Source organism: Cebus imitator, unplaced genomic scaffold (genome assembly GCF_001604975.1).
Source record: "Cebus imitator isolate Cc_AM_T3 unplaced genomic scaffold, Cebus_imitator-1.0 Scaffold655, whole genome shotgun sequence".
NCBI classification, from domain to species: Eukaryota; Metazoa; Chordata; class Mammalia; order Primates; family Cebidae; genus Cebus; species Cebus imitator.
The window spans coordinates 76,397-89,287 of NW_016107970.1; the positions used below are offsets into that span (position 1 = coordinate 76,397).

The 12,891-nt window shown below is 49.4% G+C and overlaps 1 protein-coding gene across 1 annotated transcript in view; it reads left to right on the top strand.

The window, feature by feature from the left end:
- The first annotated feature begins 279 nt into the window (after positions 1 to 279).
- Positions 280 to 12,891, top strand: part of TCF7L1 (transcription factor 7 like 1) — a 180,970-nt gene continuing 168,358 nt past the window's right edge. Inside the window, exons 1-3 of the mRNA XM_017517957.2 lie at positions 280 to 791; positions 874 to 937; positions 1,178 to 1,305. Of these exons, the coding sequence (XP_017373446.1) occupies positions 558 to 791; positions 874 to 937; positions 1,178 to 1,305 (426 nt within the window). The 5' untranslated portion in view covers positions 280 to 557. The remainder of the gene's footprint in view (positions 792 to 873; positions 938 to 1,177; positions 1,306 to 12,891) is intronic.

Here is a 12,891-nt window from a genome sequence, read left to right on the forward strand (position 1 = left end):
GCCGGGGGGAGGGCCGCCGAGGGTGCAGTGTGGGGCGCAGGAGGGGGATCAGGGCGAGTTTGGGGTTGGGAGTGGTGCACGCTGCAGGGGGCCGCAGTCCCCGGAAGGTGCGAGTGTGAACGTATGAGTGTGAGTGCGCGCGCGTGTGTGTGTGTGTGTGTATGTGTGTGCGCGCGCCGCAGCCCTCCGGGTTCCGCGAGGCGCGCGGGTGTCAGCTTGCAGCCGGGGCTCCTCCCTCCGGCCCCCCTGCCCAGCCCGGCGGTCCCTCCCTCCCTCCCCGCTCGCCCCTCCCCGGCGGGCCAGGGGCTGGGAGGCGGCGGCGGCGGCGAGTTGGGGAGCCCTAGGCTCGGCGCTGCCGGAGGGGCCCGAGCCGAGCCGCCCGCGCCCCGGCCCGGCCGCGCCGGGCCCGCTTCCCGCGGGGCCACGCCCTGCCAAACTTTGTTGCGGCAGCTAGCGCAGCGGGCCGGCGAGCGGGCAGGAGGGGTGCCGGGCCGGGCCGGGCAGGGCGCGGGCGGCTAGGGGCTCCGAGATCGGCGGCCCCGGCCCGCGGCCCCACCATGCCCCAGCTCGGCGGCGGCGGCGGCGGCGGGGGAGGTGGCAGCTCTAGCGCTGGGGCGGCCGGCGGAGGGGACGACCTCGGGGCGAACGACGAGCTGATCCCCTTCCAGGACGAGGGAGGCGAGGAGCAGGAGCCGAGCAGCGACAGCGCCTCGGCGCAGCGGGACCTAGACGAGGTCAAGTCGTCCCTGGTCAACGAGTCGGAGAACCAGAGCAGCAGCTCGGACTCGGAGGTGAGGAGGCTCCGCGGCCGGCCCCGGGAGATCCCGGTCCCGCGGCCGCTCACCCGCTTTTGCCTTTGTGTCTCCTCCGCAGGCGGAGAGGCGCCCGCAGCCCGCCCGGGACACTTTCCAGAAGCCGCGGGACTATTTCGCCGAAGGTACGTGCCCGCCGGGACAACCCCCACTCTCGATCACCGCTGCGCTCCGCGGCTCAGCCCAGGCGACCCACGGAGCCCCTCGCACGGGTGGACGAACCCTTGCCCTCCGCTTCTCTTGGCGGCAGCCCCCATGGGGCGCGTGGGGAGGGGGCGCTCGGGTCCCAGGCTCCGGTCCCGAGCCCCCTGCAGTGGCGCTGTCCTGGAGGCCCGGGCCTCACTTCGCCTTGGTCTTGTTCGCAGTGAGAAGGCCCCAGGACGGCGCGTTCTTTAAAGGACCCCCCTACCCTGGGTACCCCTTTCTGATGATCCCGGACCTGAGTAGCCCGTACCTCTCCAACGGACCCCTGTCTCCCGGAGGAGCGCGCACCGTGAGTGCCCATCGGGAGCGCCGGAGAGGGTGGGAGGCCGCGGCCCGCAGGATGAGCCCCCGGGCTCGGCCGTGGGGTGGGGGATGGGACCTCCTGTGCCGATCCCCAGCAGAACTTGTTTGCGGAGTTGAACTACTCTCTGGAGGCCGAGCGCGAGGCTGCGCTGGCCAGTGTCTGGATGAAAGAAAACTTCCTTTAACTACTCCCCTCTTGCGGGTTGAAGTTTTGGAGTCCACCTCTGGGATCTTCCTTGGCCTCCAGAATTCTTTGCCTGCACCGAAGGAAACTTGGATTTGTGCCCGCTTTGGGGGGTCTCGCTTTCCTACTTGGAAATCGGTCAGCTTTCTCTGGCAGTGGGGCAAGGGGCCTGGGGAGCTGAGTTGGCGGTGTTGTCCTCCGACTCCGGGTTCACTGGGCGGCTGAAGGCTGGTTCCTAAGAAACCCAGTATTCGTGGCGGGTTATTCACAGCCCCCCTTCCCACCCCCAGCCCTCGCACCCGGGTCTCAGCTTTTCTGCGGAGCTAGCCCCGGATTTTTAACTCGGCGTAGATGATTTCGAGGCAACCCGAGGCATTCTTGGAGTTGAGGAACTTGGCTTTTTCCCCCTTTTGTCGCCTGCTTTTCTCATTTAAAGCGAGCGCTGCGACACTTTAAACCTGTTAATGGGCGCGTATTGTGTGCTGCGCGCTGGCATTTAGAGCGGTGATTAAGCAAATTGACCGGGCCCCAGACGACGTGCAAATGAGGGCGGATTCCTTCGCCCCTTCTCTCTGGCTCAAAACTCCCGCCCCCCGCGTAGCGAGGGTCGCAGCTGGGGGCTGGCGAGGCCTTTGTGACCCTCCAAGCCACCACCCCACCCCCAGGCTCCCTGCCCAGAAACTGGGTCCGATGACAGATCTTGGGTGAGCGCCTACCTACTGTGTGCCAGGCTCCCGCGTGCTGCTGCTTGCGCGCGATGCGCATCGTAGTTGTTCTTTGCTTCCCGCCCAGCTTCCCAGTGCCCGCCACTTCGTTGTCGACGGTGGGTAACGGGGCAGGGAGTCTTGACCTCTTAGGATCAGGGTTCCAGCAACCCGCTCTATGCTAAAGCTGCCCTGAAATAACGATGACAATTAAAGGGTGCTGGAGAAAGGCTAGGTGCTGAATGGCCATTCCTGCTGTCATTGTACAGCGGTCGTTGGAGAGCCAAGACCTCTACATTTGGTTCAGTAGGGGCGCTACCATCATCAGATGGGTTGGGGGCGGCGGTTGACGCGTGGTGGGGAGACTCTGGCCTAGGAAGAGGGGAATGGGGAGTAGGACCACACAGACCTCACAGTTTTGCCCTGAGAGGCAGGGAGGCCTTGCAGCTTTGGCCCTGCTGGCCTGGAACACCCCAGGAAGTCCTGAATGTAAGTGTCACTTTTGCAGTGAAAGCTGGAGGTGGGTCTATGGCTGTTGCTTTTTCTCATTAGTGTTAAAAGAGGTGCGTGCCAATCAAAGGGCAGGGGGAGCAATGAGCTGCTGCAGCCTTATTTAGGTTTTCAGTGATTCCCTCTGATGCCCACACATGTAGCTTATTTCTGCAAGTTTTGGTGGGGTTCCTGTAATTTGTGGGTGGGGGAGAGTTAATGCTACTGAAATCCCATTTTTCCATTTACCATTAGGATATCTAGAGAGGGGTCTGGGAAGCACTAGCATCTGTGCATCAGCCCTCAGCCAAGTCCTGGTGCAGTTAAAGTCACCAGAAATGACTATTTCACCGTCAAATATGACTATAGCTCCTTCAAGGGTATTTCTCCATGCACCCATTTCTCTTTAGGGCATTTGATTCACCCAGTCTCTGCTATCTCCTTCCCCTAAGAGCCCAAGTGAGACAGATTTTTGTTGGTGTCCCCTCCTTCCTTCCATCATCTTGTGTGTTACTTTGCCTAAGAACTTTGAAAGGCTGATTCTTGCTGATACTGGAGATTCCTAATCACTAAATCCTGGCCCGTGTGGGATTTTGGAGCCCTCCTTGAGGCAGCCAACCTTTCCTTTCTGCATGCCTCTGACTGTCCCTGTCCATCTCTGCAGCTGTTCCCTGTCCATGCCCAAACACCATCCTCCTTTCAAGCCTCCTAGGACATGTACTTTCCTGGGGACTTGGTATGTCCCATCCCACTCCCATACCTACATCTTGTCCCCCTGGTGACTTGCCCGTACAGAAGTTAGTTCAGTTCCCAGTGTTTCTTTGTCTCTATGTGCCTTTTGCTGTGTTAGTTCATGGATATACTGGGGGAGTGTTCTGCAGTAAGGTCAGCACAGTTAAACCTAATTTGACCCTGTTCTTTTGCTGCCAGTAAGTAAAGCAAGTGAGGAAACACTTAAGCACTTGATTGTCTGGACTACAGGGTGGAGATTATGGTTTTCCTCTGGATGATTATATTAATATAATTAAGGTAATTGTCACAGTAGGCAAATGGTAGGTACAGACAAAGTGGCCCTCTGTTGGTTTCCCAGCCTGGTAAAATAAATGTGGATAGATACGGGTGGGGAGAGAGGAGGAAAGTAGCTGATGACTTGGGAGGAAAGTGCCTGGAATATATGATCGGTCTCTCTGACATCTTAGGTCTTTTTTTTTTGTTTGGCCTCTAAATTGTACAACTTCAGGCTTTGCTACTCTAAGGCCTAGAGATAGTATAAAATTAGGTGACCCCAGCTATCTGCTGCTCTAACACTTCCTCTGGAAATACCAAGCCAGATGCAGAAGTGGGAATTGCCTGGAGTGTTTTCAGGGTGTTAATGAATCCTAGGAATAGCAGGCAGGAGGCTTCAACAGCCTCACCCACTGGCATAATTCCTGCTGAGACCACTGGGGGCTGGCCCGTCCTACAGTCTGGCCATCTCTCTCCCCGTGAGCCATCACCCTTGCCCTCCACTCCGGTTTGGCTGGGATGCTGGGAAGTGGCCTTTTCCTGAGGCTCTTTAGAGAAGAGGTCCCCTCAGCATGGGATGTGGGCCAAGTTTCTGAGCTGTGATTGCCTCTTGTTTGGAGGCCCTGGGACCCTGTGAAGAAAGGAATAACTGCCACAAACCATTTTTTCAATAATCACCTCAAAATTATACATTCATTTCTGAAAAGGTTTCACGGTTTACTAAACCACTTTGGGGCTGTTGCCTAGAATTCCTTTAGGAAAATGTAAGTTGGCTGGGTGTGGTGTGGCTCAGCCCATAATCCTAGCACTTTGAGAGGCCAAGGCCTGCGGAACACCTGAGGTCAGGAGTTCAAGACCTGCCTGGCCAACATGGTGAAACCCCATCTGTACTAAAAATACAAAGATTAACCCGGCATGGTGGCAGGCGCCTATAATCCTAACTACATTGGTGACTAAGGCACGAGAATCACTTGAACCCAGGAGGTGGAGGTTGCAGTGAGCTGAGATCACACCACTACACTTTAGCCTGGCAACAGAGCCAGACTCCGTCCAAAAAAAGAAAGAAAGAAAGAAAGAAAATATAAGTCAAGACATTAAAAAGTGAATGCCAAAGATAGTTTCAAACACAAAAGAGCCAAAAAAAAAAAACGTTGAATGTGGTTTAGCAAGCCAGCTGCAATGTGATAGAAAGTGGTTTGACTGTGACCATGAAGTGGGTGTTGATGACATTTTGGAAAGAAACACTTCTTTCCACTTCTTTCAGACTCCCTCAGCAATACTGCCCAGGCTGGAGTGCAATGGCTTGATCTTTTTTTTTTTTTTTTTTTGAGCAGAGTGATTTTATTAAGTCTCGCACATTTATGACTGTAGATTCTTTTTTCAAACAGGAACAGCAAGATTTCAGAATTTGTGCCTGAGGTGCCTAAGCATGTTATTGCTTAAGCATGTTTTTTTGTTTTAATTTTTATTAAAAAAATTTTTTTTATTGCATTTTAGGTTTTGGGGTACATGTGAAGAACATGCAAGATTTTTGCATAGGTACACACATGGCAGTGTGATTTGCTGCCTTCCTCCCCATCACCTATATCTGGCATTTCTCCCCAGGCCATCTCTCCCCAACTCCCTACCCCCTGCTGTCCCTCCCCTGTTTCCCCCCAACAGGCCCCAGTGTGTGATGCTCCCCTCCCTGTGTCCATGTGTTCTCATTGTTCAACACCCACCTATGAGTGAGAACATGCGGTGTTTGATTTTCTGTTCTTGTGTCAGTTTGCTGAGAATGATGGTTTCCAGGTTCATCCATGTCCCTACAAAGGACACAAACTCATCGTTTTTGATGGCAGCATAATATTCCATGGTGTATATGTGCCACATTTTCCCTGTCCAGTCTATCATCGATGGGCATTTGGGTTGGTTCCAGGTCATTGCTATTGTAAGCTGTGCTGCAGTGAACATTCGTGTGCACATGTCCTTATAGTAGAACGATTTATAATCCTTTGGATATATATCCAGTAATGGGAATGGCTTGCTCTTGGCTCACTGCAGCCTCTGTGGCAGTATTGCTGAGGAAGTATTGCTGAGGGAATCTGTGGTTTTTGTGTCCATCTAACAAATTTTAGAGTATCTTTCATGCAGCGCAGGCACAGTTGCTCACACTTTCTGAGACCATCTCAATTCAGGTTTATGTATAAAATTGTTCTGGTCCTCAAACACATGCTCGTTTTTAAGTCCTTTACATCCCACTGCTTCCCATGGGAAGTCTTGCTCATATCCTGGGAGCTCCTGTTCTTCCAGACCCAAAGGAACCCAAGCAGAAATCTTTGTATATATATGAAGAGGTTGTCTGTTTTTAGGAGTTGCATGTAAAAGCTAAGGAAACCTTTTCTTTTGGAAGATCAGTATAAATATGCTGCTTTTGGTAAAATTCTTTTGAGCCATTTCATCTAAATATAACTTCTGTTCTATTTTTTTTTCTAAATATAACTCAGAGTTTAATGAGGGCTTTTCACATGGAACAAGCTTTTGAGAGGGCCTGCGTTGCTGAAGTTTTCGCCCTTGGATTACCGGGGTGATATTGGTGACAAGCTTTGTAGGGAAGTTTGGGAAGTCTGTCAGTCTTTTTTTGGGCAAGGAATAACTGATTTAATTTGTCATACTTTTGGAAAGTTATAGTTTGGTCACATTCTTCATTCATCTCACTTTTAGGGATTCTTGAAGAAAAGGGAAGCAACACACACACACACACACACACACACACACACACAATCTAACAGCATATTCCAACCTTTACAGTGATTTGCAGTGTTACTAAAGTAATTGGGAAATAAAGAATGTAAGTGATTAACACACTGGAAAATCTTTTAAATCTTCTATAATGGGAAGACCCTATTTACATTTTAATTTAGAGACATCTTTTACTTGCTAACCTGGGGAAATTTAGATTAACACTCTTAAATATAATTCCTAACTCCTCAACTTCTTCAATTGAAGTGTATTGGATACCTATCATGGGCAGTGGCTAAGGGACTATGGGAAACAAGATAAGACCCAGCCTTTGCCCTAAAGGATTTAAAAATTAAGTAGGAAAGAAGTCATAGTAGCACTGTAATAAGTTAAGAGGCAGTAAAGTCTGGAGATGCATTTTCATAATGGAAATTGAGAAAAATTGCTTCCTGGGTGATTCAGTAAGGCAGGTCAAAGAGGTAGGTTTAAACTAGTCCTTAAAACTCAGTTATTCTTTAATCGAGGTAATTCTTGTAATTTAGAAAAATGTAAACAGTAGGACCAGGCAGAGTGAAAAGTAGACATCCTCTTTGACTGTCCTCTTGAGGTGGGAGCCAGCACCGGGAGAGTGAAGACATGGAGGAAGGAAAAGCTCAGGGTGATTTGGGGTAATGCAGCTTATTCGGTTCCATTTGCCTGGAAGGATAACGGCCAGTACTTGGACTAAGGGACCTAGAATGCCAGGGAATGAATCTGATCTTATTCAAGAGGCAGTAGAGAACCATCCAAAGTTATGCTGGGAAGTGACGTGACTCATACATGTGCCTAGAAAGAGAATGGTAGATTGCAGAAGGAGGACCTGGAAGGGGATAGAGCAGTTAGACTCACAGGAGCCAGGGGTGAGGAGAAAAGGGCTTCAGAGTAGCAGAGTGGAAAGGGAAGGTGGGATGGGAGAAAATGGGGTTCTTGTCTGTACCTCTGTGGGGAGGGGAGGTACCAGGTCCAGAAAGTGGCTGATGTCACAGTTAACTCCTGGAGTCCAAGCTCGGGCACCTGGAGAATGACTTCTGCAGATGAGGCCCTGATGAAGGCGTCTCAAGTCTCTGCCTCCCCAGTGGTGGACAGATGCGTACTGAATATTTTGGCAATAACAGACTCTACACAGTCTATGAGAAGCTCTCATTGGGAGGAACTCCTCGGTTTCGTTGGAGACATGTTAGGTGTGAGGGGATGTTGAGGGGATGATTGAAACTGGGTGATGTAAGAGAGGTAGAGAAGAAGGGGAAGGGATGCCCAGAGCAGGGAAAGAAGTCATTGGAGGAGGATGGAAGGAAGCACTGGGTGTAAGGTAGGAGGAGAGTGTAGGGACTCCCCTCCCCCTTTCTTTTCCTCTAGCTTGCCTCATGTTCCATGCAACATCTTGGAAGCTGGAGGGAAAGAAAAGGGGAGGCCAGGTGCAGCGGCACATGCCTATAATCCCAGCACTTTGGGAGGCCGAGGAGGGCAGATCACTTGAGGTCAGGAGTTCAAGACCAGCCTGGCCACCATGGTGAAACCCTGTCTCTAAAAACACAAAAATTAGCCGGGCATAGTGGCAGGGTGCCTGTAATCCCAGCTACTCGGAAGGCAGAGGCAGGAGAATCGCTTGAACCTGGGAGGCAGAGGTTGCAGTGAGCCGAGACTGCGCCATTGCACTCCAGCCTGGGCAACAAGAGGGAAACGCCATCTTAAAGAAAAGAAAAGAAAGAGAAAAGGGGAGAGGGAGAGGGGAGAGGAGAAGGAGTGTCTTTGGTGTTAGATGCCACAGAGAGAGGGGACAAGAAGATTGAGGAGTCAAGAGGAGATTTTTTTAATTTAATTTTATTTTTTATTTTTTTGAGATGGAGTCTCACCCTTGTTACCCAGGCTGGAGTGCAGTGGATCTCAGCTCACTGCAACTTCTGCCTCCTGGGTTCAAGTGATTCTCCTGCCTCAGCCTCTCAAGTAGCTGGGACTCCAGGTGCATGCCACTATACCTGGCTATTTTTTTGTATTTTTAGTAGAGAACGGGTTTCACCGTGTTAGCCAGCATGGTCCTGATCTTCTGAGCTCGTGATCCGCCCACCTTGACCTCCCAAAGTGCTGGGATTACAGGTGTGAGCCAATGCGCCCGACAAGAGGAGCTTTTGAGCCAGGTGCTGTGGCTTGTGCCTATAATCCCAGCTACTCAGTAGGCTGCGGCAGAAGGATATCTTGAGGCCAGAAGTTCGAGACCAGCCTGAGCAACATTATAAGACTTCATCTCTAAAAGCATTTTAAAAATGAATTGGGCTTGGTAGTAGCCCAGGAGTTCAAAGTTACAGTGAGCTATGATTGTGCCACTGCACCCCAGCCTGGGTGGCAGAGTGAGACCCTGTCTCTAAGAAATAAATAAAAATAAAAAATAAGAGCTTTTGGAATTCAGCTATTAGGAGGTTACTGGTTCCCACGGAGAAAGGTGTTCATGTAAGTGGTGGTGATAAAGGTAGAGAGAAGAAACATTAGCTCAGTGCTTCCCAACAGGATAGCCAAGGTGCCAAGCTGCAGACTAGTCTCAGGTGTGGCCCAGTGCCTCCCCCCTCAGCTGGAACCCCAGACCAGACTCCTGCAGTTTCAAGTAGCCTCCTCTTTCTATCCCGATGTACCTTCCAATCTTAGTACCACCACGGAGAACCTCAAAGACTAGACAACCCATTTCAAAAGCCTGGCTATGGAAAGAAGAGGGAAGGGAGGAGCCACAAGATTGGGAGAATGTATATTTGGGCTGCTGGCATGGGAGCCCGCTTGTAGGGACAGTAGGGCAGGCTAGAAGATGAATGGGAAAGGTGAGAGGAAGAGGAGGTGAGACTGAGCTTCAAAAGCAGACAGGCTTCTTCCTTCACCCAGGGAGGGTGCTATATAGTGGGTGTCCTCGCAGTTTTACAGGCGAGCTCCAGGCTTGAAGATGAGGTTGTAGGGGAATGCAGAGGTGAGTTGGCAGAAATGGAGAAGAGTGTACATTGGGCTGGGCGCGGTGGCTCAAGCCTGTAATCCCAGCACTTTGGGAGGCCGAGGCGGGTGGATCACGGGGTCAAGAGATCAAGACCATCCTGGTCAACATGGTGAAACCCCGTCTCTACTAAAAATACAAAAAAATTAGCTGGGCATGGTGGGACGTGCCTGTAATCCCAGCTACTCAGGAGGCTGAGGCAGGAGAATTGCCTGAACCCAGGAGGTGGAGGTTGCGGTGAGCTGAGATCGCGCCATTGTAACAAGAGCGAAACTCCGTCTCAAAAAAAAAAAAAAAAGAGTGTACATTGGAGGATCCCATGGCTTCTCGATATTCTCAGGAAAACCATGGGCGAGTAAGTTGGCTAGAGTGGGGAGCCTGAAATTTTGTTGGCAGCAGGGAGACTGCAGGCCCTTCCTCTCCATCCCCTCATAAAGCCCAGAGTGTTGGGAACCTTTTAGCTACATGTTAGATAATGAAATGTTTGTGTATTGACTGAAAGGCATGGCACACCTGGGAAATATTTCCTCCTTTTATTGTCTGGAGCTGGCTGATTTTGAAGAGAGATAGAGATGAGAATCAAAATACAATTCGCAGCCTGGCGTGGTGGCTTACACCTGTAATCTCAACACTTTGGGAGGCTAAGGCAGGCAGATCACTTGAGCTTACGAGTTCGAGACCAGCCTGGGTAATAAACCCCAAATCTACAAAAGAATAGAAAAAATTAGCTGGGCATGGTGGTGGGCACCAGTTTCTTGGGAGGCTGAGGTGGGAGGATCACTTCAGCCTGGGCATGGAGGTTACAGAGAGCCATGATCGCACCACAGCCCTTCAGCCTGAATGACAGAGTGAGACTGTCTCTGAAAAAAAAAAAAAAAAAAAAAAAATATATATATATATATATATGCACACACAGACACACACACACACATATATGGATTGGATTTAGTGAACAATAAAATAAATGCAGTTTCCAAAACCTTGGTGTTCGCAAACAAAGGGAATCATGAGGGGAGTGAAGGACTTGGCCTTTTCCTCTATGCTGTATGCTCTGCCCAGGGAACAGCCCCTGGATGCTCTGCAGTTTCTTTCTGAGACTTACAAGGTGTTAGCAATGCTCTGAGTTCACCTAATTGACAGATACATTTAAGGTTCTCAAATAAATTTCAAACTTCTAAATCTTTCCTTTTCATCGTGTGCATAATCTACAGATTTTCTTAGGAAAATGATCATCAAAATAAAATCATAAAAATGTTTTCCTAACCATGGCTTTTTTCAGGAGTTTTTGTGGATGTGGTCAAGGGCAATAACTCTAATTACCTCGAGTCCTCAGGACAGGGAATGAGCTCACACTTATGCTCTCAAACTGTGTCACAGCATTTTTGGAAATCTATTTTCATTTCTATTCAAGAGGAAGAACAAGTCCCCAAGTGTTCACCCTAATTGTAGAAAATAAACATAAACATGAAATTCACAAAAGAACAACTATAAATGCCTGCAAATATGTGAAACTATGTTCAACTTCCCAGGGAGTCAAAAAACACAAATTAATACATGAATCATCTTTGGCCCATCACATTATGATTTTGTCTGAATAAGACTTTTCAGTGCTGGCAAATGCGTGGTAAAATGGCTGCTCTGGCTCCTCTTTTTGGCTGTTCTTAAAGAGTGTAAATAGCTCCACCCCATTTGGAAAGCACTTGGCAATGGCTGTTAAGACCTTAGTGTTTTTCATAGCTTCTGACCTGCTAAGAAGTAGATAGTTGTTCCCATTTTGCTGCTGTGCAAACAGACTTGTAGAGTTCAAGTATCTTGTACAAGGTTACATTGCTGGTAATTGATGGCGCCAAGATTTGAACTTGGTTGTGAGTCCAAAGTCTCAATCTCCCATTCTACCCATGTGACTTTACACACATGCCTGCTATGACTAGCTCCTCCTCTTCTCCAGAGAAGGGCAGCTGACCTTTGTTTCCCAGTTCAGAAATCCTGGTGTGAGTTATCAGCTGGGGTTGAGGGCGGATAGATTTGTTTCAGCTTTACACATTGGACCCAAGAATGTCCTTTCCTGAATAAACAGTTGTAGAAGTAAGTGACAGTTGTGGTTGAAATGGTTCCCCCGGAGCAGCGCCCCAGAGGAATTAATGACCTTTCGTGGGCTGCCCCAGGAACTTCATCCCGGGAAAAGGTGCTTAGCTACTAACTTTTGAACTGTTTGGAAATTGGGGATTGTTTTTCCTCATTGAAATTGGTGAGGATTAGAATATGCAAATGTGTTTTTGGTGTGGAAGAATGCTGGAGGAGTAAACTAACTCTCTCTCTCTCTCTTTCTCTCTCCCCCCCCACCTCCCCCCTTCTCTCTCTCTCTCCTCTCTCTCTCTATCTCTCCCTCTCTCTCTCTCTCTCTCTCTGTGTGTGTGTGTGTGTGTGTGTGTGTGTGTATTTGTTTAAGATGGTTAGAAATCAATGAAATTCAGCCAAGCGCAGTGGCTCACACCTGTAATACCAGCACTTCGGGAGGCTGAGACAGGAGGATCACTTGAGGTCAAGAGTTAAAGACCAGCTTGGCCAACATGGTGAAACCCTGTCTCTACTAAAAATACAAAAATTTAGCTGGGTGTGGTGGCACACACCTGTGAGCCGAGACCGCACCACTGCACTCCAGCCTGGGCAAAAAAGTGAGATATCATCTCAAAAAAGGAAAAATAGAAATCTTGAAATTCCATACTTCCCAAATTATTTTCCAATAATAGCATGGTGGAAAGATTAACAAAGGGGCTTATGATATGGTTGCTAGAAGTTAAGAAGGCGTTTGGGGTCCTAGCTAAGCCCTCCTAGAGACCGGGTCTTGCAAGGCTCTAAATCTTAGATAAATATCTTAGACCTCATTAAAGTGAATGGAGCTATTATATGTAGGAATGTCTATAGAGAATGTGTGGAGAAAGCAGAAAGGTGTAAATATGAGAGATGGCAACTGCGATTAAGGAACAGATGGATCTCATTGATAATGAGGAAGAATAACAAAAGAAGTAGAAATGAGCGGTATGAAAAGAAGATCAATTTACAAGTCCAGATTTGTTGGCAGTAGTGCTTTCTGATGTTTTGGACTACACTCCCCTCCATAAATTCCAAAAAAGGATATGTCAGGGTCACTAAACTCAGCTGGATTTGCAAGACTTACCTTCTAGGGGTGGTTGGGTGTTAGTCCCTGAGATTCTTATCAAGGACCCTGCAGGAGTGTCTTTTAGCTCTCTGAGCTAGGTGGAACCATCCCTCCTACCCACCAGGTGAGGAGCATGAGCTCAGGGCAGTTGTTGACCTGCCCAAGGGCAAACAATTAGTAGTGATGGAAACAGGACTAGGGTCCAGCTGTACTCTAGAGTGGTAAAGCCTCGTCTTCCACCACTCAGGGAAGTACACAGCCAACAGTGTTCCAGAGATGATGCACTTCTTTTTGTTATTATT